Genomic DNA, 24,218 nt, shown 5'->3' on the forward strand with positions numbered 1-24,218 from the left:
TGAGACTCAGCTAGGCTGATTTAGAGTTTAGTGGGGCACTAAACTGAACAAAGAGGCCTAATCGAATCTTCATATTGAACAGCCAAATCCAATTCAATTAAATTCTGAGCCATTTTGCTAGAAGCAGAACCAATAGGAATTCCCTGTAAACCCTAATAGTATCTATCTAAATTAGAATGCAATCAAACCATTTGCTCTGTTTTGTGCATGTGTCGAACTATCAGTGTGATAAATTGATGACACAGTGATTGACACAGTTATCCATGCTTAGCTGCCCTACTTTCAGACTAGTTTGAGTTCCAGTAGTTTTTCTGATAGAGGGTTTCTCAGGCATGTTTTTCTAAATAGGTGAAACATGGTGCATTGTGGGTCAGGATTAGAGGTAACTTTTACTGGTAATGTAAAATAATGATATGATTATTTTACAAATGTCCAAATAAATAATTTATAAGCATACAAAAATGTATGTAAAATGTAATTTTATATACAGCTGACATTAAATCAGATGTATCTGAAAAAGGCAACGTTCCACTGTTTTGTATGTGATGACTGTAGGTTTTTAATTACTCTTCTCTACACTGACCAATAATATTAAGCTTGAGTGTTTGTATACAATATATTTGTATACTATATACAAACACACAAGCACATTTCTGCATACTAATAACCTCATAGAAATGATCTATCAGTGAACCTAAATAAAAAATATACTGTAAATGGATGCTTGCTGTGATCACGTGTATGCATGCTTGAAAAAGAATATTTATGTTTAACACTGGTGTGTCCAAAGGGACGCATGCTGTGTGTGTATGTGTGTGTTCATTTGATCAAGAGCATGTGTTATTAATGTCCCACAACAAACATCAATATCAGACAAGGCAACAGTGTTTTTCCCTTCTCTCCATTACCAGCTAACCTTTTAAAACAAACACTGCTCCCTGTAAGGCTGTTTCTGCAATGCCTATAAGATGGGAAAAATACATTAGGAATTACACTTCGAGCTACACTGAAAATGCTGATGGGAATCCATACTTCCTGCTTACTTTTCATTTTCTTTGGCATAAAGCTGTGAGTGGGCTTGAAAAACAACGTGCAGTAAGGGAGACATTAGGGTAATGGAAAAAAAGGTGGGGGTGGTGGTCTAAAGGTAAACCTGCACACCACACACGCAGAAATACTTTCCTCATATTATTTTTCCACCTGCCACAGTTGTATCATTTTCATTGAGGTAGGAGTGAAGTTATGCTGAGAGTCCCGCGACTGAACAAGTTTCTGATTCTCTCACTTGCATTGGTTTGTTGGGATACAAAAACTAAACGTATTTTTGACATACCTTTGGCTTTTGACACACCGAGGCAGTTTTCTATGCATCCTGTCTTTGAGCTAAGCTAAGCTAAACCTGTCCCACATCTCTGTTGTACAGATGTAAATACAAAGATGAAATTGGCGGGGTATCGATTAGCTCAGTTGGTAGAGCATCCGCCCCATGTACGTAAGCTCAGCAGCGGCCCAGGGTTCGAATCGGCCCTTTCCTGCATGTCATTCCCTATCTCTCTGTCTCTGTCAAAAATAAAGCTTGAAGGCCAAAAAAAATATCTTTGAAAAAGATGAAATTGATATCAATCCCAAAAAAATATCTTTGAAAAAGATGAAATTGATATCAATCCCCTCATTAAACAAAGATAAGATTATTTTTAAGTGCTTCCCAAAATATTAGTGTTGTTTTATTATGCTTTTGTTTTCTGGCTTAACACATTAAGCAGTTTGGGACCGGTGTTAGTGGCTGGACTGTTGGCACTGTACTGTTATACTACAGCACGAACTGTGTCTATCCAAGACAGACAGATGTATAGAGATAGCAAGTATACAATATACAGATCCATCAGTTTAAAGTATGCACACCAACATTTCTTTAGTTATTGCATAAATAAAACATTTACATTTGTTTTTTTTACTTCAAACCTACATAAATGTGTGCCCTTTCGAATACTTTGCTGAAGTGTATTTTAGCCATGGATTTCTGAAACTGTATTTTTGACCTCTCTCTTCAACAGACCTCAGAAATCTTCTCTGTTTTCTTTGTGGTTATAAGCCTAAAGCCAGGCAGTCTGAGTCTGCCTACAGTAAAACACTCATCTGGGATTATGAGCCATTTATTAATCTCAGCTCAGTAATACTATGAGAGCCTCGCTCCAGAATCCAATGAATATTTCACACTTTCATTTCATATGCAATCTCTGGTGCTCAGAAGTGGGTATTGCTGGGAATCATTCTGTGCGGTTTATTTCTCTGTGTGTCTGCGTGTCTCACCATATGTGTGTTTGGGGAATTAGTGTGTGGCACTTTATTTGATCCCAATATTGAAATGTGTATTTTGTACTATGCGTGTGCTTTTATATTTGGTTTCTGCACTGCAAACGTATTTTTGTGCAGCCCCACTGCATTCAAAGAACATTAACAAAAAGCATTACTATCCTTTTTGAGTGAATTTAAGGCAAGATAGTTCAAGACGCCGTTCAGACAAATACCACCCGACACACACACACTACATTTACGGTCATTAAAACTCCATCCTCAGTACAGAAACCTGCTAAACCAGCTTCAACTCTAGACCTACTATTCAAATGATCCAATACTTATCTAATCAGACTAGGCAGACTGATATTTCCCTTTTCTGACATCAACTCATTAGCTCATTGCTTCGTCAACCAACTTTCAAAGTAAGTGACTATACTAAATCACCATCGTCACTGTTCAATCAGTAGCTTTTAGCCGCAGAGTGCACCTCACGGGTGAAGGAGAGCACCATAGTCAGCTCGGCTGTGATTCACAGTTTGTTACTTCCTCATTAAAGGCATTTTAAAAAGGCAGCAAAAGCACAGTATGATAATTAGCAAACTGCCAGCATCAGACTTAATGTATTGCTGAACGGAAGAAAGTCAGAATCAGCGCTGAACGCCAGGCCGTGTGAACGGTGATGCTTTGACTAACTGTTTCGTGCTGAAGTGCATTTGAACGGTGATGCATTCGCTTACTGACATACATAATGAAGTGCATCTAAATGATGGTGCGTTCACTTACAGACGCACGTCCTGAAGTGCATTCGAACGGTTATGGGTTCAGCTTAGGAAGAAAAGTAAACTGCATAGTCAGTTACAATCAATTTTTGAGCTGAACTGAAGTGATTCAAATCAGCAGAGTGACTCCTGAGTTCCACTTCTATTTGCACAGTGAGAGGAACAAACTCTGATATAATCAGAATATCCTCCACAACTTCGAATTGGCTCTGTCACTGTGTTTCCTAGTTTATTAAACTGATTGTATTTTCTTTAAGAGATGAAGTAAGAAAATATGTTTATTAAAGTGATCTTCGAACTTGGAAACAATGCAAGATCCACATTTCCCTCTCTTCCTCTGGACATTTCACCTTAGGCTGATGTAGCTTTAAAGTTAATCTGATTGTATTCAATTCAGACCGGTCTTGGAGGTGGTCCGTAAAAAAAGGACCAACCTCATTAGATGGCTGTCGTGACTGTTACGTAAAAGTAACCAGGGTGCGTATTCAAACATGACACCGACATGTTAAACTGCCAGCACACTGACATGATCTGAAAGGGGCTATATATAGCATTGGCTGGCACCTAATGCACTAACATGTTTGGCACACATTATCTCCATAGTAACAGCACAAACCTCCTGAAAGCACGGGCATCTGGCATTGTGCCAACAGAGGCCAAAATGCCCTTATAACACAACATTTGGGCAGTGTCTAAAAACACACCTATTCCTTTATAAAAGACACTACTGTAGAGTTTAGAGTTTATTCTACTCTTTAACTACAGAGTACAGTAAGCAGTAAACAGATTTCGGACACTTTATCATGGATGTATGTACTGTTGTATTGCTTGACAGTTAATTTGCATCTAAAAAAATATGTGAGTGTTAAGAGAAAGCAGTCTACATGCCACGGACCATACAATTTTCATTCCATTGTGAAACTTTTGAGTGGCACAAGGCGAGGGACAACTACCCACCTACCAGTAGGAACAGTGCATGCTGCTCTCCGAGTCTCTACAAAACCATAGCAACTGGCTCTGATAATAGTAATCCCCTAGGTCAGTTCCTGGTCTCCTGACTCTGTTATTGCTCCTGTCACTGAGTCATGTGGCCCCTGGGCTGCAGCTTAGTGTGACATAAAAAACGCTTTTCACTTTGAGAAATGAGAGCTCATCAGGAAAACTCATTCAGCAGAGGGAACAATCTAGGCTATAAATATTTCTAAGAAATGTCATGTGGATCTTTTTTTTTTACTGTAAAGATAGTTTTCATCTGTCACATTTCTAAAGCAGATTTGTTCTTGTCAAGGCAAAAACAGAACATTATTCACTTAGTTAGGCTTCTGCTAACAAAATTATGGTGGTCACAAGATTAAAATATAAGATTTGAACTAGAAGAATGGTTATTTTGACATGAACAGGGTGCTGTTCAGAGGTGGAGAGAACACTTGAGTCCTACCCAAAGGTTCTTACAACCCCAAGAGAAACTGCCAACTAATGCAACTTTGTTCTTAATTAGTTTGAGAATCTCCAACACATCCTGCAGTATTTATACACCCTTAAAGGCATACAGTATGAGCCGAGGACAGGGAAATATACAGTACATTATATTTTCTAGCCGGTAGGTTCTTCAACTTTTTTTAAGCTGTGACCTAAATGAAAAATTCAGTTCACCACAGAACACAGGCTCATTAAAACATGTTGATACTGTTTTAATGTACAGAGCTACCAACAGATGGTTCAAGATTCACTTAAGGTCCTAAGTCATGGTTCAAAAAGCCCTTAATCTACGCAATTCATCACATTCTAATAATGCCCGAATCTATGAGATGATATTAAAAAACTCGACTTTCCAAAGGGGAAAATGAAAAATGACACATTCCTCAGGGGGGAAATAAGAAAAACGGGGAATATATAGATTGAGTTTGCAAAGTCTCCAAAAGTGAATTGCTAATGACACTGCCTAACGCTGAAGGCGAGTTAAAACCTTTTCCCTTTGAATTTTGCTTGTGAGGCAATATTCTACCCAAAGGAGTGGCTTATAAGGCCACTGCGGCTCAATACTACAGAGTGTGAACACACACAAAATACAAGGCATAGATCCTCATTCAAACATCTGCAGCACAAGCACACATGCACACACACTGTTATGTGACTAATTAATAGGTATATATCAAAAGGAGTATATGCATTATCTGAGAGGCATCCAAGGGTTGAAGGGATAAAGTTTTTGACTTAAATACAGTGATTTTGTAGAGAACAAGAGCCACTCTGTGCTTGTTTCTCTTATTTGTAGGCTGCCTGGCCGGATATTTGGTTAGTCACATCATGCGTGTCTGTGTGCTGTTGGTCATTCAGGAAACAGGCCATTTTAATTAAAGGCTATTAAAGTCTAACCACACACGTGTTTGTTTCACTTCACGGATATTAATTAAGAAGATCCATGGATGTTTGTGGTCAGCTAAAAGTCATGCAAAGGCCGTGAAATCAGTTTTTATGCTTTCATATGAAAAGGAAGTGAAATCAAATAAAGCAAAACTATCTCACCAATCTCTTGAAGTAGAATACTTTATCACATTAAAAGCAGGAGTAAAAATTAAATTCTACTCCGATTCTACTACGGTCTACTGCGGTTCTTACCTTGTCTTTGTCCTCTACCAGATCACTGAGTATGTCATCTGGGTCCAGAATCCCCCCATCACAGTATTCAACGTGGTGAGTCCGAACCAGGAAATCTCCTCCCTATTACACAGGACACAATTCATGTAATTAAACAACTTAGTATGTGAATATACCTGACACCTGCTGACCACTCTTCCCATTACAGTATACACACATGTATCCGACTACTTTTTTTGGTGGTTGCTGCATGTGCATATCTATCTATTTAATAAAAAAATAATCAAAAGTAGGGCTGATCACACTTTTACCATGATTGCCTATGATGTTGATGTTTAAAATCTGTGCACATAAGAAACTTACATAAAAACAAGCATAGCCACCAGAAGTGATTGATGTGGCTTCAGCTGTCACTGCAGTGCTGCTGCAGGGTGCACAAGCAGCAGCAGCAGCCTGTGCAAAAATGTCCTGGATGTTGCGGCTGCAGTCCGGAGTACAGTAATTACAGTACTGTAAGTACAACAGGGAGCAGGCAGGGAAAATTGAATTCAAACGCCTGGAGAAAAAGGCGAAGAGCTATTCCCTCAAAATGAATCATCATCCATTGTTTGGGAAGATTTGGGATGAAGGGCAAGTAATGTTAGGCAAGACCAAATCATATGCTTGATTATTAAGACTTGTGTTTGGGCCACAAAGCTAACTACGTTCTTGAAAAAACACCAGAATCCAACTCAGATATCCACAACATCCAGACTGTACATCACTATGAAATCAGCGTTCTATTGATTTAATTGTGCGTAATATGTGGTGCTACAATTTTTTTTTTCTACCCAGAGATGCACTATAAGAACCAGTCTGGTTTTGATGCAAAGAATTGTACATTAGCAGAATTATAGTCCAACATGGAAGTGAAAGCAGTGCTCAGTTTACTGAAATGTGAAAGTGTAAGTATTTTGTTCCTAATCGTGATAAATAATTGCAATCTTAATATTGATCAAAACAATCCTGATTAAAAAAACCCTGATCTAGAATGTGTAGCATTCTGTCAATCAGGAATGCAGACGTTATTCAGACCAGTGCAAACCCAGAAACCCTACAAAAAACAGGACATCACGACGAGGGTTTGAAACAGGGAGGATCAAAAACAGAAAACTTAAACGCAACTTGTCTTTCTTATGTTCGGGACGAGAACAATGCTGACAGCAAAAGACCTCCATGCCTGCTACTTCTCTCTGCTCCTCATTCATACACCTCTCTCTCCCAACTCCCCCGCCCCCACTCATTTTATTTCTGCCTTCTTCTTTGTTTCTTTCCTCCTTACATCTTCCACATCTTTCCCTAGGTGCCTTGTACAGATTACAACTCCAGCCTGGCCCTTTCCCTCTCCCTCCTCACTCCCTTTCTCCGCTGTGTTGGGTCTGTGATTAATGACATCGACACTGCACTGGACAGCTGACTACATAGAGCTGGTTGTTGAACAACATATTGAGACAACACACACACCGGCGCGTGCAAGCACGGGCACACATACAAGACCACAAACAGCCCAAGGAAAGGTATGACTCGAAACGTTACAGGGTGCTGCTCCCTTAAATCACTCTTTCAGGGTCAGGTGCTTGTCAATGCTTTTCAAAAACTCCCATCAGGCAGAGGGTGAGATAGAGCAAAGTGCTTTGTCCCTGGATATCACGGCAAGTCTCACTGTCAGTACCAGTTCTTACACTAAACACGGCTCTGCTGCAAAGCCCTTCCCAATAAATGACTAAAGTTCTTAAATAGTCTGATACTGTATTGTAGTTTCTTTTACACATCAGATCTGGTTAGAGATATATCTCCTATCCAAAAGTTTAATGGTAATGCTAGGAGTGTGTTTTAATGGGCTGAGTGTAACAGCTACGAAACAATCACGAAAAATATTTTTTCATTTTGCTGATTCACCACCTTTCGCTCCCACACTCTGTTTCACTGTCTAAGTCACTCAATCAACGTTCGCTCCCTCTCAAACCAAAAGAAAACTTCTTGGTGTCACTATTTTGCAGTACAGGCTATGAGTCAGACACAGAAGCATGAGCTGGTACATGAAATAAAGGTACATAAATAAAAAGCTACATATGGGAGAGTATCATGCACTCTGAACTGAATAGTGCTCAGTTTCAGTGACATTTCAGGCTGACTGTGGAGGGTTTGAGTGATCTGATCGTTTGACTTGACCACCGGACTATGACATTGGGTTGCATTTCTCCAAACAGCTTCACTGTGGGTTACTATTTTTTTTTCCCCTGTCAACCCTGTGGCACGCACCATGGGTCTGAATCGGGCCTTAAGGCTAGGCACAGCAATGTTTTGAAATAAGTTCTTTTACTTACCGCTTTAATTAAAAGATTTATATATATATTATATATAAGTAAAGTTGTGATAATGCACAGTGGTTCTGCTTTGTAAATATATCTAACTCAGCTCAAACCTTTCCAAATGAGTTAGAAATAACAGTGCTTAGACAAAAATTGTTGTAAATTAGTGCTATTGTCTTGCTGACACACACATATAGTAAAAACACTACTATTCACCTATATGGCTTACTTACTGTGTTAGATCAAACATGCAACGTTTGTATATGAGTCTAGTCTTTGTTCACTGCCACCTGGCTCCAGCTGATACAAGATATGATATAAAATTAACAAACATGGGCGTGTTTGCTTACATAAGATCAAGTATTTAGGCCAAGTTAAATGTAGCCTGAGTCCATTAAAAACATTTATTTTTCATGTCATAAAACCAACCACCATTCAACCATCACTGTTACACAAGACTCTGACACTGTGGCTGTTTATACTGTTAAATTGTCTTTCCCTCTTCCTCCCTTCCTGGTGGAATTAATTGTATGACTCTATTGTAATACTGACTTGGCTGACACTCAGGCCAGATGTATGAGAGACAGAGATTTTCAAACATTGTGTTTACATTGTTTTATTTTCCTCGCATAGTATTTATCGTCCTTGAACACTATGAATCACAGTTTTGGAACATATTAACTCTGGGACAGCACATGTAAATGCTTTTTAGGATTAATAGGAAGAATTTTAGTTCCAAAGTGTCGTGTAAATCATTTTGTATCTTTTCTCAACTTTGCTCTCATAGACAGCAGTGTTTTTATTACCACTCGGACTCCAGAATGTGTTCCAATAGTTTTAAATGTTGTTTTCACTGGTTTAATGGCAAGTCCTTAATCCATCATCCTCACACAAACAGTGAGTCACCCCAAAAGCAACTTTAGTGACTATGCCTTGACAAAAAGACACCAAAAGCTCTACCATCTTTTACATTCTTAGATAACAAGACTACAAGTAGAGTTAGGAGTGACAATTTTAATCTTATACTCAAATATTATTTAATAAGTGAACTGACAAGGAAGAAAAACATATTTTATGTCAACAAAGCCTACTCTCGTCATTATGTCCACACCAGTGCCCTAGAGGCTCAGTGGGCCCCTGCTGACCTGCAGTACAGTCCACACAGCCGACTATACATTGCACTTCTCATTTCAGTTGATATTGTGCTTTAAAAAAGGTGCATGGTCCTAAACAAATTACAATTCATCAAATTACAACAGGCCAAATGACACATCGTAAACATGGAGCGTTCAGGGACCCTGGAGATCTGGAGCCTCAGGGCAGTTTGCCCGCTTTGTGTAGTTAGTAATCAGGCAGTGTAATGTTTTACGTGAGCTGTACTTAATCTTTTGCTTTTCTTTCATTTTGTTGCAGTGCTACTGAAAATGTGATCCGTAGATTCTTAATAAAGTCTTTTCCCCCTGTCATTATTAATATTTTCATTATAAGCCTTTTTCAGACAGAATATGTAACATTTCTGGCTTCATTTATCTCTTAACTTCAACTGTCATTCAAACATTTTCAGCTTGGAGTTTCATTCGGACAGCACAGCACATCTACAGAGAGAGCTGTGTGCTCACGCGATATTTGGCAGCTGATGTGCACGAGGCAGCATAGAGGAAGAGAGAGAGATACATGAAGAGAGAACAACGGTGAGTTAAAAAATGTTATGACAGCAAGGAAGAGTTTCTGTTCTCTCTCAGACTGCATCACAGATGGATTTTAAAACTTACCTCGCCACTAAAGTCTAATTAATGAGCACTGCAAGCGTGAGGGTTCCCCGTTAATCCACCGTTAATGTATTTTCTTATCAGTTTCATCAGAGAGCGAATTCTGCTGTCAGTTTTTTTTTTTTTTTTTTTTTTTTTGGTAATATCCGACAGTGCGCACAAGCACTGAATGACAGTGAATAATAAATTGGGACTCATTAAATTCCTATTTGCTCACATGATATTCATTTATATATCCATGTGCACACTGCTGGTCAGATTATTACTGTTTTTAACCTTAGCACTAGCTCAACCACTTAATTTGCAGTTACCGGCACATCACCGTAGCTGCACAACTTGTTGGAAACACATTGGAAAAACATTTTCTCTCTATATTTAAACTGACTGCTGCAAATGAGAGCCAGGACACAGGAATCCCAATCAAATTATAGGTTTAATTACAAAAGGAAAACGATAACTGCTGATGTTTTTAGGTCAACAAACCCCTTTGATCTCTTGTTACAAGAGGCAAGCCATAAAGCTAAAAGACAAGAAATCGAAAGGTAGCAAGATAAGAGCCGTGAGCACACTGATCTAATCCGATATTCAGAGGAAGTGCATTGATAATGTGTTACAATTTTTTCGTGAACTGCAGAAACCCTGTGCCTCCTTGTCTGGCAGTTTAAAAACCTAGAGGGACACTTAGATAGTGTATAGGACTAAAGATAAGAGTTGTAAACACACTGATCTAATCTGAAAATGCAGGAGATTAGCACTTAATACAGTGTTTTGCTTGATTCTATTACAGATAATCCTGAGCAATTTTAGGTATTTGACTCTCAGGACATGATCTAGAAATTATTATTAGGTTACAGTAAAATCCCGCCAGAGTTAAAACACTATGTAGATTATTCTGTGTTATCACGTATGTATTTAACCCCCCACCTCTCCCTCATTCTTTATCTCTGTAACAGTACGCCTTTCTAGTCAGGTGGCTGACACAAGAGTTTGGTATGCATGCTGTGGTCATAGCTGGAGGTGGTACAAAAAAAATGGACTTGGGTACACACAGCAGAACGAGATACAGGGTTCACCTGAACTCATGCGGTATACACAAAAAGCGATCCGCTTCCGCTTCAGACCCTTGCAGCTGAATGCTGCATTATGTTGAGTTTGTGGAAGCTCACATCAATTCCACCATAACATGTCCAATATTTGGCCAGAAATAAAGGGTCTGGAATTACAATTTCATCAACATGTAGCATACATGTTGTTATTTCACAGAGGCAGTGGGTAGTGATGCAGCACCAAAATCTGGGAAAAAGAACAAAATCTGAGTTCAATTGTCCATTCACTCATCTTGTGACCACGCAGTAACAAAGATTGTCTTCTGTGAAAGGCAAAGCAAGAAAATTGCTGGTGGAAATGCCATGGTAACCATTACTCACCGCCGTGGCAACATTTTTAGAATTCCCAATTGAAGCTGTGCAAAAGGTGATTCTTCGCTCATGAAGGCAAAGTTAAGTGTGTCTGAATGGTTTAAAATCAGATTTCATTTTTAGCTACCAGTCAGAACTCATTAATGTGAATGTTTTCACTTTTCAACACTGTCTGCTGAGCAGCCATCATTTGAAAATTCATATGGCATGAAAAAAAAAAATTAAAATGAACTAATTAATTAAAATTAACCACCTAGAACAGAATAGAAGTCAGGATCAACGCATTCCTGCGGTGTGTCTGCAGTAAAAGCGGCACGCGTCTCCTCCCTTCCCCTCCCTCCCTCTCAGAAATAATTGCTCGGGCATGGGGCCAGGATAGTTTACGATTTTATCAACTTGTTTGGCCACGCCTCATCAGCATTCCTTATCCTGGCTAATGAAACTACAGCGCACACCCACATAGGCAGGAACTCTTTTGTACACATCCACCTTACAATCTATATGTGTAAGTATAAGCATACACACTGGTAAACACAACAACAGCTTACAAAAGCAACTGGTTTCTGTACTTATACAAGAAACTTTCTTTTAGCGTCTGATAATCCACATGCAGGAATAAATACATCTGAGAGAGAAAACACAAATTTAAAACATGATCACTGATATGTTGACGTGATTGTGCAGCGTGATATTAGACAAACGTAACCTGAAGCCACATAAACAGGCATATATAAACAGGCAAACGCACGCTTGTCTGTTTGGACAAAGGTAATTAAGAAGTCTGTCAACAAGCTGATAACTTCCTGACAACTCCCCACAAAAAAAAAAAAAAACACAACCTCTGCTCCCCTCCTCCCTCCTCTTTGTCTGGCCATGCTTCCTCTTCTTCCTGCTATGCCAGCTATCTCCCTTTACATATTCATCATCTTTGTTTTTTTTACTTTGAAAGGTTTATTCGTTTCCTTCCAGTTACCTCTCTACAGGAAGGAGTATTTTAGTTTTATTAAGTCTTTGATACCACGTTCATTCTCCTTTCCCTATGCCACAATTTCTGCTTTGCCTCCATGTTCATCCATCAACAGCAATGGCTCTATATTCTAGCTGTCAGCCAGCTGTTTTTGCTTCTTGGTTTTATAACAAATAATTACAGATCATGGTGCACTTAGTTCCCTGATATACCGAGTGAGGTGAATGATAATTGACCTAATAATCACACACTTTCTGAGTGATAGACTCCTGACTGAGTTATCTGGTGAGACACAGTAGTAATTCAGCTGGGCATATTGCACATTACACGGGTGCCCTGAACCCCTCGGACTGGTATAGTGCTTGTGTCAAAAAACAGATAAACCAAATTCAAGGTTGTATACAGCATGAAGTGAAGCAAGACTTAGCAGCAAAGAGCTTTACATGAGTCTTTTCAGTGCTATAAAACCCTTTTTGTCTTTTCTATCTCTTTGAGTTCCATCCTGAGTAATACAAAGTAATACAAATTCTAATAATTAGGCCGCGATCAATGTGAAACTGAAAATAAAGATCAATGCAACCTTAAACACAAAATAAATCCTCGCTGGAACTCAACATAAGATTAAACCTCGAGGATCTCCTCACTAAAATGTAGTTTTAATGCCTGTTAGGCCTCTTAAGCACCGCTGTGGGAACTCCCAACAAAGCAACTGATAAGACTCAGTCAGCTACACTGGATTCGTGCAGGAACACACGAGATTCAAAAAAAAGTGTTTTGAATACACTTCTGAGTGGGATGAAGCAGATAGGGGGAAGGGGAAGAGGGAGAGAGACAGACAGAAAGCGAGCTGTCTCTGTGACAGTTTTAAAACATGATTTGCCTAGCACTGCAAGGGAGGATTAGGGACTGGACTGCTCTACGACACACACATATCCTGGCTTTCTAATCCTGGAACACATTAACAGCCGTAATTACACAGCTACAACAGATTAGTGTTACAGGGAAATGAATGAGTGATGGGAAGAGAGCACACAAAAACAAATACAAAGGGGGAAGAGAGGATGAGATGGAGCAATTAAAGAGAATACGAATTCTCTATCTCAGCGAGGGAGGAAAAAAAGAAGAGGGTGGAGAAAGACGTTCGGCAGGAGGCAGACAAAGGAGGTGAAGGGCGAGTATGAAAAAAGTGAACATAAACAAAAGCAGAATATTTAAAATGTCAAATAACAACAAAAAAAAAAAGGAGAAGAGGAAGAGGCCAAAACTATCGAAAAGTGGGAAGAATGACAAGCGGAAAGAGAAGTAAACACAGAAATTACAAAGGGAGATAGCAAAGTGTTGACAAAGGTGTGGGAGAGAGAAAACAGAAGAAGAAGAGCTGCAGGAGAGTAGGGCAAAAGGCACACAGTGTGCATGTGCTTAACAAGGCATTTCATCCGCACATACAGGAAACAAAGTATTTAAACACTCGGAGAGCTGATCGATAGAGCAGGGAGGTGCGTCATTACACACATCGCACCTGGAGCGCTCACACTGTCTCTGAACATTAAAAACACCTCAAATGTTGCTGCTCTGGTGTTAAGACAGGAGAAACCGCACAGCGACATGGTGCCTTTTGTTTTTCACTTTTAAAGTCAGACTGACATTAAAGTTCCTCAGAAATGAGCACATCCCCGAGGTGTTTGTTTTGACTTATGTACTCAGTAAGTCAAAATTGTAATTACCAAAATGAAAAAATGTATTTTTCTGCAGTGACGGCGTTCCCCTACATTAATGTTATCCAGTGTGCGTGAAATTTTGGTTTAGACTGATGATTTCGGTACAGGCAGTTTGACTGGTGTAATATCCGTGTGGGCGGGTATTAAAAATCTTCACTTCAGCTCCAAAGACCATTAACCAGTTTGGAGGATGACGTTATTTGTTAACTGTTGCTTAGTTCGATCTGTTATTTGAGCACCCCTGTGTAGTCTCTTTACTCTGTGTCGTGACTCACACCACAAGGTAACTTAGAGAGTAATAAGGTTACAGTCTGATCATTTGGTGTCCTCACAACTGAGTATATGAAGGAAACACTACACTCCCTTCTCTGTAAATGTGGGAGGAAGCTGTGTAGGAGCTGTCGATGGCTCAGCAGGAAGAAAAGTAAAAGTAACATCGTGTGGTAATCACATCCAGCTTCCATTTTCCAAGCGTTAGCTAACAGAGGTGGAACAAATTTCATTAATGATGGCTCAGTTCTGTCACATGTCGCAGTAAGCCCAGCTAGTGAGCCACTATGCACTACACGAGGACCCTGGAATGACCTCACCTGAATGGAATGCAGTCGTTCGGTGTTATCAATTACACCTGTGCTTTTCCCGCTGTGACCAAGCCAACAGCTGCCGCTGGAAATGTAAAGCTTAGACAACGGCTTCAGAAAATTATCACTGCAGTTTTTATTTCCTTACACAAAAAGTAAGAAGAATTAAACTTTTTAGTATGAACGCTTTGGGGATCAGTGTGAAGCATTTAGTGGCATATAGCACTGTGGTTGCAGACTGCAACCCCCTCGACTCGCCCTCCTGTCCCAAAGAGAAAGAGAAGCTACAGTGGACTCAATACTCCTATTGAGAGACAGTTTTTAGTTTGTCCATCCTAGGCTACTGTAGAAGCATGGCAGACTCAATGAAAGAGGAGCTGCGGCATCAGTAGATATGAAAGGTTCATTCTAAGTTAACAAAAACATAACAATCTTATTTTCAGGAGTTTATACACTATTTAGAACATAGTTATGCATATTATATTCCATCTATGCCATATTATATACCTAAAATGATACTATCTGGACCTAAAGCCCCTGCCTATACCCATTTGCGTAAATAAATTTAAACTGTACGCTATTAATCTCTACTTCTTGCTGGAGCAGAGTCATCTCATGAAAGCAGAACAGGAGGTGAAGAAGGAAGTGTTCAAAGAGGAAGGACAGATCTAATGAAAGGGAAGCAATAGGTTTCTGGCTAAGTGGAGAGCTATGTCGAAGGTGAAGAGGCGATGTACTTGTGAGAAGAAAAGGATGATAAATAAGATGAACACAAGGAGGTGAGGGCTGGTGCACAGGTAGATAAAAGTAGATCAAGGGAGGCAAAAAAGGTAGAGACAGCGAGAGAAAGAGGAGGGTGGAAAAAACAGGTGCATCTCCAAGCGCTGTCTGGTTGTCTGTCTCACATAAACACAAAGACACACACACACACAGCTTAGATATCTTCCACTCAATCACAACTGAGGCCAGCTATCTGTATGACTGGTGTGCTCTTTGAATAATGGAGCCAATATGAAGAGAGTCACTGAGAAGATTTGGTCGTCTGATGGGGGTCACAGTGTTCCTGCCCTGAGAGCAGCACGGGGAATCAACAGCAGTCATAAAGAAATCACCAGAGGGATTCATTTGCATTTTACACTCACAACTAAAGTGGAAACGACTCGCGCCTGCTCCTGTCTGCACCATCGCAATTCATATCAGATATGCTTTTAATTTTTCATACAGCAATTATGGAGAACCGGACCTCCATGGCTTTGTCTAATTTCCCAAGACTTTGGGATGTGGAAAATCATATGGCCCTTTCATGGTGTAAAAATGACAGAGCTGTCCATTATTATTTTATGACTTCAGGGAAAACCTCAAATGTTATGAAAGTGCTGTTTCATAAAAAGTTATCTCGCCTCTTTTCTAAGTCTATCAGGAGTTCATAAAAATCTTCGCACATTATTACTAAAACTCCTTCTGACAATGAATAATGTGAATAATGTAGCTGACTGATGACTCAAAGGTCAAATAGCCTCAAAAAGAGTTAAAATTACTTTTTTGTTCATACTTCTGTTCGTGTTCTCCAGCACACTGGAATATTTGGCGTCAATGAAAAAGGGAAGACTTGCACTCAAATGAGCGGCGTGAACATGAAAACGCATCATCATGAGGTGATACACAAGGTGGATGTACTTTGAGACGTAACTGGCACAATGTCTTTGAAATAATAGTACTTAGAAGTGCAGGTTTTAAAGCCTCAGGCGTGGTTTTGGTGCCCAAAATCCACTGCTGTACTCATACTAGTCACAAAACATCTGCAGTCTGAGCTTGATGCATGTGCCAACTCTAGGGATGTATCGATACACTCAACTCGATTCGAGTCACGATTTTTTGGTCACGATACGATTTTTTCAGGATTTTTTTAAATCAAAATGAGCTACAGACAAATTTTTTTCTTTTTTTTTAAGATGAGGCCTTTTATGCCTTTAATGATAGGACAGCTGAAGATAGACAGGAAGCAGGGGGCAGAGAGAGGGGAGATGACACGCAGTAAATGGCCGTCCGATGCAGGATTCGAACCGGGGCCAGCTGCAGCAAGGACTATAGCCTCTACACCCGGGGCGGACGCTTAACCCACTACGCTACCGACCGCCCAGCTACAGACAAATTATGACCAAATAAAATTATCTTCATTTGTAGGAAAAAAATCTTTCTTTACAGAAACTCTTAAATTAAAAAGTGCAACTTACATCTTAAACAACAAAACACATGACAAATATCTGCTTTCTCTAGAAACAGTCTCACAGTAAACTGCTGTTAACTGTGAGAGAGATGTGCAGTTTTCGCTCACGAAGTGGCGTAACATTACTTTGCTTCTCACTGTGGTGGCGGCTAATATGCTGCTGCTGCTCCTGTTGCCGCTATATGTTCGCAGTCTCTTGCAATATTTACATGCTGTTTTGGTTTTGTTTGTTTGAATCCAAAATGCCGCCACACAGGCGATTTCAAACTCGGTGCATCCTCTATTTCAAAGCTATTTTCTACCGTCGCCACGTCTTCCCTCGCTCTGTGCTCCGTACCTACGTAGTGACGTGACTTGACGCCTGACGTTGAACAAATGAATCACCAAGCAGTGACTTTTTTTTAAGACAACGTAAGAAAAAGAACATATCCTACTTCTCTCGCATTCGGCAAGAATCGCGATTCATTTTTTCTGTCAACCGATGCGAGTCGTCACTTGTTTGTACTGATTTTTAATTGTGTCACGATGCATCGTTACATCCCTAGTCAACTCAGTGAAAAATAAGTAAAAAAACGATATATTATGGGAAAAAAAGTTCAAACATGATCCATACTAGTGTTTTTTTGCACTGAGCAAAGCATCGTTTAGTTAATCTAGAGCAGGGGTGTCAAACTGGTCCACAAAGGGCCGTGTGGCTGCAGGTTTTAGTTCCAACCAACCAAGAGCACACAGTTTGACCATTCAACTCTCTGAAGACTGAGATCAGTTGATTAAATTAGTCAAGTCTGGTGTGCTGCTGTTTGGTTGGAAGGAAAACCTGCAGCCACACGGCCCCTTTGTGGACCAGTTTGACACCCCTGATCTAGAGACATGAGTGCTGATTGCCGGTGCAGGGTTACCTGTTCCAGAAGTTTTCTGTATCTCTGCGTGGCTTGCTGGATGAGGTCCCTCACGGTCCAGCCATCCTTGCAGGGTACCACCACACCTGTCTGCCCAAACGTCACCGTCACCTTCATCATAGCACTCTCCGCTTCATCCAAGACGCAGGCCCCTCTGGATGGATGGTGGCTGATGGATGATGATGCTAGGGAAGGCTCCTAAACTGTTCCCCAGAAAGTCTTGATAAAGAGGCAGGGGATGTGACCAAACAGGAAAAAAAATGAGGGGAGGGGGTCCAAAGCTGTAAACACTTCACATCACACAGCTTTGCAAAGAGGTCCAGAGGTCAACAGAGCTCCTTAGTACGACTGTTATACGTGTTTACTGTGTGTTACAGGTCATTTCTAGCGACCACGACTCAAAAGTGATGACAATAATATAACTTTACAGTCTTTTTTCATTGCAGAGTTCAGTGTCACAGTGAGACTTCACTTCATTTAGCTCCACTCGGCTAGTTTAGCTCGATACTGTACAACTGGTCCTGCTAGAGACAACAAGCCCAACAAGGGATGAACGCTTTGTATTAAATGTCGTCCCCGCTTTTCTTTTTCTTCCCCCTTCCCCTCACTACCTCCCTCAAAACGATTTCCTCACTACTTGTTCTGACACAAAAGTTTATCCAAACTCTTACTATCAAGCCTGAAGTCCTGCGCTAGCTATCGTTAGCCACCTTAGCTGAACTTTGGAGGGAGGGATGCAGTCTCTCGGGCATCACTCCAGAACTTTTTCCTTTCGCAACTTTCCTTCTTCCAAAAAGCGGCCGGTAGCATCCACTTCATCACCGACACACACACTGTTTGGACAAGTTGTTTTGTTTTTTTTCGCCTTCGTGGATAAGTAGGAGGTGAAGTGAAGCGGTAAAAACGGAGCACGGTTCAGTGTGTTGGAAAAAGTTTTGAGATTCCTTCACTGCCGTCCGCTCCTGACCAGTTCCTGACCAGCTCCTCCGCCGCGCTCACTGTCACTTTCTTAAAGGGGAAGTACTCCACATCACCCTGCACACTCTGTGCAGCTGCACAGCCTGCAGGCACAGGCAACAGGATGTGTGTGTGTGTGTGTGTGTGTGAACACGTCCACTAGTAATAAAAGAGTGAGATGAATTAATCTATTGGGGGGATAAAGTTATAGACGTGCAGCACCTGCTGCAGAGGTTGCTCAAACTCTTTATTTAAATAGGCTTGCAGTAAAAAAAAAAAACTGTAAGAGTAACAAGTCAAGTAGCAATAGCACAATCTGAAAACACTTTAAAAATCAAGAAAATGCACGTATAAAGCACGTAAATGCAAGAATACAAGTAAAAGTGCTGACCTAAAATTGTTATATATTATGCAGCAGTAGCTCAGTCCATAGGGACTTGGCTTGGGAACCGGAGGGTCAAGTCCAGCAAAAATATGGAAGGTGGACTGGTAGGTGGAGAGGTGCCAGTTCACCTCCTGGGCACTGCCGAGGTGCCCTTGAGCAAGGCACTGAACCCCCTCAACTGCTCGCAGGGCGCTGCTCCGGCTGGCTGCCCATCACTCCACCATCTCTCTCCACATTTGCATGTCTATGAGCCTTTGTACTTGTACTGTATGTGTGTTTGGGGTTCATTTCCCTGTTGAGGGGATTAATAAATAAAGTATCTCTTTTAAACTGATGCCCATAAAGTTGTAATAACTGAGACACATTCCTCTTTTTGTTTCCTATTTATACACATCATCTTCATTGTAGTTCACTTTTCACTGTGATACATTAGGAAGAGATTGATCAATAAAGTTTTGAGGAGATCACAAATCACATTGTCACAATAATTTCATGCAAAGAGGTAAGAATATTTTATCCCAACTTTATGGGCAAAAATGTTTTAATTGGCTGCAAATGAGCTTCTTTATTTTATTAGGATGTATATGAATTCATTGTATTTTATGTTTATTGTAGGTTTTTAAAATCCTTACATGAAAAGTAACTAGTAACTACAGGCACCTAATAGATGTTGTGGATTAAACGTTATAGGTGCAGCCAAATGAGATGGCAAAACAAGGTCTGTGGATTCAGAGCGACAACAAGGGGTGATCTTCTGCAGCATTACAGACTCCAGACTACATTGTTGTGCTACAATGTGTCGAAAGCACAAAAGTTAATAGTTAATAAAAGTCTTATTTGAGTATTTGCAGGGTTCTGTACTTTCTGGGCCATAGACTAGTTATTCCCAAGAAAGAAGAATATTTAGATTTAATACATCGCATAGATTAAATTTAAATCAATGTACAGATTAATTTAGATGATTATTACTCAGTTATATAGCACTGATATGTTGAATTAAATTAATTTTTATTAGCACTATTTACACATTTGGGAGTTTCTCTTTTTCAAATTAACTCAATATTTTTGTTTAGGTTTTAATAAATTCTGTACTGTTTTCTATTCAAATCTACTCATGTAAAATTGATAACTATTAACGGTCTCATTTAATTCATATTTACTCAATACCAAACATTGTGAAGTCTAATTAATAATGTTGCTTGTAATCTGTTGCCTCATTTTTATTGAGTAGATATGGTGTATCTTTTCTTACAGTGTACAATATTAACTTCTAAAATATTTTCTAGATGCGTCTAGTGTGCATCTTGTATCTGTTTTAATTTGACTTGTTCTTAGGTTCTGCTGCTGGTCAGGCCTCCCTTAAAAAAAATGTCAAAGTCATAAAAGTCAAAGTCAAAAATAAAAGGGATGCTTTTGAAAAGACCCTTTTCACAGTAGGAAAATCACAGGAATAAATAAACTAAAAAAAAGATGGCTACATCAGTTCCAGGATCATTATATTGTGAATGCTAGCTCACTGGGACACTGAAACACAGCTCTATGGGTCTCTCCTTCTGTTGGTTGGTTTGGCACAAAAATTTCCCTATCCTTTGGCAATCACAAATTTTGCCCTAGGGCGCTAAAATTTTGCATGCAGGTCAAGTGTGTGTGTGTGTGTGTGTGTGTGTGTGTGTGTGTGTGTGTGTGTGTGTGTGTGTGTGTGTGTGTGTTTTCAAAGGTGTGTGTTTGTATTAATGCAAACTGGCTGCAAGGAAACATGGCAGTGGGGGTGGTCTATTGCAAAAAGGCACATAAATGGATTTACATACCAATAAATTTTGTGAAAAGCTTGATCATGAGTCAGTGCATCTGATTGTGATCTGCAAACTGGCAAAATAAAAAATAGGCTGTGTACTAGATAACATATAGATTATATTATAAATATTCTGAACAGTAACAAAGATTTAAACTTGGAACTGTAGTTGTCATACATGCAGTATAATTTAATGTCAGTTCATGTTAATTTATAATCATTAATCTAGCAGTCAAATTTGAAACCTACACAAACCCATTGAAAGTCTTCTACTGGCTGACACTAGCACAGCACTGAAATGCTGAAGCCAACAGAACTACAGTATTTACTAAGCATTTTGACTTCTGGTTTATCTTCAAAGAGGAAACCCCTCCCTGTGAGGTGGAGTTTGGCTTTGTAATTAGCAGCTCAAATGTATGCATGTGTGTGTCTGCTAATTGATTTGGGCTAGGTTTAGTTTCTGGGTCACTGAATTTCATTGCTACTAATGAACCCCAGGGGAGCAGGAACATTGTGCACGCATGCATTTTTTTCTTCTTTATCTCTTTGGTGAAAGTTTGAAAGTTAGACGTACACTTGAATAATTATTTGGGATATGAATTTTGAAATGTTTCAATTAGCTGTGAAGTTCTATGAAGAGTAACAGGAAAATGGAAAATTATTTTCTTTGCAATAACTTTGGAATTCATAATTTCATCACACGTCACACACAATAAAAACAATAAATGTAATTAAAAGATTAAAGGACTGAATGTTAGTTGATTTAATATCACTCCATTTCATCTCACAGGATCCAATTCAATTATTTTCAGTATGTGACATGTGATTTGTCAGCACCAACCTAAATTTGATTTGTACAGACTTCTTTTTCAGATTACTCTGACACTGTCAAAAGGCCTTTTTCATATTCAGAACATTTTGACATGCCACATCATAGCACAGGTGTAAATTATAAAATTAATGAGGACTTAATTCCATCTATTCCGGCTCTCTGTCACACTGCCAGAGAGCATATTGGGACACTTAAATGGAATGAAGCTATTGTTAATGTTATTAGTAACACTGATGCTTTATAAGTCAAAATGGCCACTGTGAAAGAGGTCTGTGAGTGAGGCCATATCCACACAACAGTAGATACATGTAGTGGTGTGACCCATCTTCGGGGCGAAAAGTAGTACCAAACAACAAAAGAGACAAATTATGTGATGTATTTGTTAACAATGTGATAATAAATAGAAGATCAACATAACACTGAAATGAATCTAACTGGGATGTTAATCTAATTAAATCTAATATAATAGATTCTTAAATTTCCTAACTAAAACAGGAGAAAACATGATTACCAAATCGAGCATCACCCATAAACTGCAGGAGGACAAAATCATCAGCATGGTGTCACAGCCCAGCTCGGAGACCATGACAAAACAAGGGAGACACAGGCTATAAGCGAAATGGGAAAGTCATTTATTATTAACAAAGAAGATAAGGGATAAGGATAAGATGAGGTGTGTTTGTCAGTAGTGAAGGTGCCTGTGTATGCATGACTGCAACATGTGGTGGGAATAAGGTGTTAGATGGATGATTCAGTACAGTATTTGTAGGGTCATTTAAACAGCTTGATCTGTACAGTACACCCAGTCTTAACCAAGCTGCTACTTTCACAAACCTGTATTCAGACCTTGCCCAGTTGATCCATATGGTTGCTCATTCCCTCTCCTCACCCCATATGGTAAAAACCCTAACCTCAGCAGTGTTCTGTGTTGTGCCTCGTCCATTATGAACTGTTATGAACCACAGCGAACATGCTAGGATCCAAATGCTCCCCTGCTGTTGGGCCAGGTGTATCCAGGCCCTGGCAAACAAATCAATATGTGTGGTGAGAATATGTTCAGCTTTAAAAAAATAACAAAGCAAAAAGGAAATTAAAGAGCGCACAGGGAGAGCATCATAAGATGCTGGTGTAGCACATGTAGGATGGAGACACACACACACACACATATACAGGGTGTAGTATATACTGTACATGAAAGCACTCAATGGACACATCATCTTTTGTTCGTCTTGCTGTCTCTCCATCGCCTCCTAATACTAAAATAACAGAATAATAATGTTGAAGATCATGTCCTCATATTTTCCACATGCAGCATCAGCATCTTCCTTCTAAATCATCCCAAGCAACCTCAGATCAAATGCATTTCCAGAAGGCATTCAGAGTTGAGAATGAGAGAGGCACATCTGGCATGAGACAACAGGGGGCCACATACACAATAATACCTACAAACACTTATTCTCCAGCTACGATTCCAGGGCAACCATTTGGCTTAATGATGATGTAACAGTCCTCCTTACGGGTTTGTATCAGACTATGCAGACCATCTCTGAATTCATGGTTACAGCCAGCTTTCACTTGAGAACAACACGCTAGCATTTGGTAGAGAAGGCATAATGAATGAAAATACATAATTATAGTATATCTAAGGGTACATTTAACATAATATGCTGCTACTGCTCTGCATAACTCCAAAGAACCCTTCAGCATTAATGTCTATAAAAATACTTTTTTTAAAATTTAACATATGGCACTACTGTACGACACAAACGTGTGATATGATGTTCAAACACACACCAGAATATTAAAGCATTTTTCCAGTGCTGTTCGACACCACAAGCTGCAGTAGCATTTTGCCAGTAGTGATGGTAAGCATGATTTTTGGTCACGTGTCTTTGAAGAGACAGACTGTCTGAGGATCCTAAAATACTTCCAAAATCCTACTTTCAAAATGAATGTCTTGAATACCATCTGTCACTGATAACATACAGAATGATATGATGGATTTACAATATGTTCGAAAATAAAACAACAGATGATTAAAGCTGCATTGCACTGGCTCAAATCATTATGTGTAATGAGAAGAAAAAATGATCACCCAACCCTGCAGTTTTCCTCAGTTCTATGGAGCATTTTAGAGTCTCGAAGCCACTGTATACTACTGCTTAACAGGTAGACAGAGAAAAAATATTTTGCGGTTAAAGAGCTAGATATTTCCCTTAGAAGTTGTCGGAGACCAAATAAGGTTAGTCTCACATCGGCCAGGTGGGTAAGATATGACTCCAAATGAATGCTAATATTGATTCTGTGTCTGCTGGATGTGTAAATGAGCAACTTTTTGCTGACACAATCGCCATAACAGCTTTGTAAGGTGATATTATGTCAATGTGTTTACAGCTTGTTGCACCACCCACACATAGCCAAAAATGCATGATGCAGGTTTTAAGCTTGAAATCTTCAAGAGTAATATTTAACGTGGAATAATTTCAGTTCATTTTTGATGTTTTTGCATTTGGACAATACAGTGGAAATACAGGAAAACAGAACCAGGATAGATTCTAACCCATGACTTCATAGCTATCAACCAATCTCAGTCATACAGTTCCAAGACTTTTTAAGTCATTATGGTAATATGATACATTGAATAATT

At 39.5% G+C, this 24,218-nt stretch overlaps 1 protein-coding gene across 5 annotated transcripts in view; it reads right to left on the reverse strand.

Annotated features, from left to right (window-relative positions):
* pard3bb (par-3 family cell polarity regulator beta b) overlaps positions 1–18,650 on the reverse strand; it is a 192,379-nt gene extending 173,729 nt beyond the window's left edge. For 3 of the 5 annotated variants that reach the window (XM_019269594.2, XM_019269595.2, XM_019269593.2), the window contains exons 1-2: positions 17,606–18,650; positions 5,697–5,798 (exon numbers count right to left, since the gene is read on the reverse strand). In XM_019269594.2, coding sequence (XP_019125139.2) covers positions 5,697–5,798; positions 17,606–17,725 — 222 coding nt within the window. In that variant the 5' untranslated portion in view covers positions 17,726–18,650. The remainder of the gene's footprint in view (positions 1–5,696; positions 5,799–17,605) is intronic. The other 2 variants (XM_027290885.1, XM_027290884.1) reach the window with 2 other exon arrangements.
* Positions 18,651–24,218: the final 5,568 nt, after the last annotated feature.

This window comes from Larimichthys crocea, chromosome XVIII (genome assembly GCF_000972845.2).
Source record: "Larimichthys crocea isolate SSNF chromosome XVIII, L_crocea_2.0, whole genome shotgun sequence".
NCBI classification, from domain to species: Eukaryota; Metazoa; Chordata; class Actinopteri; family Sciaenidae; genus Larimichthys; species Larimichthys crocea.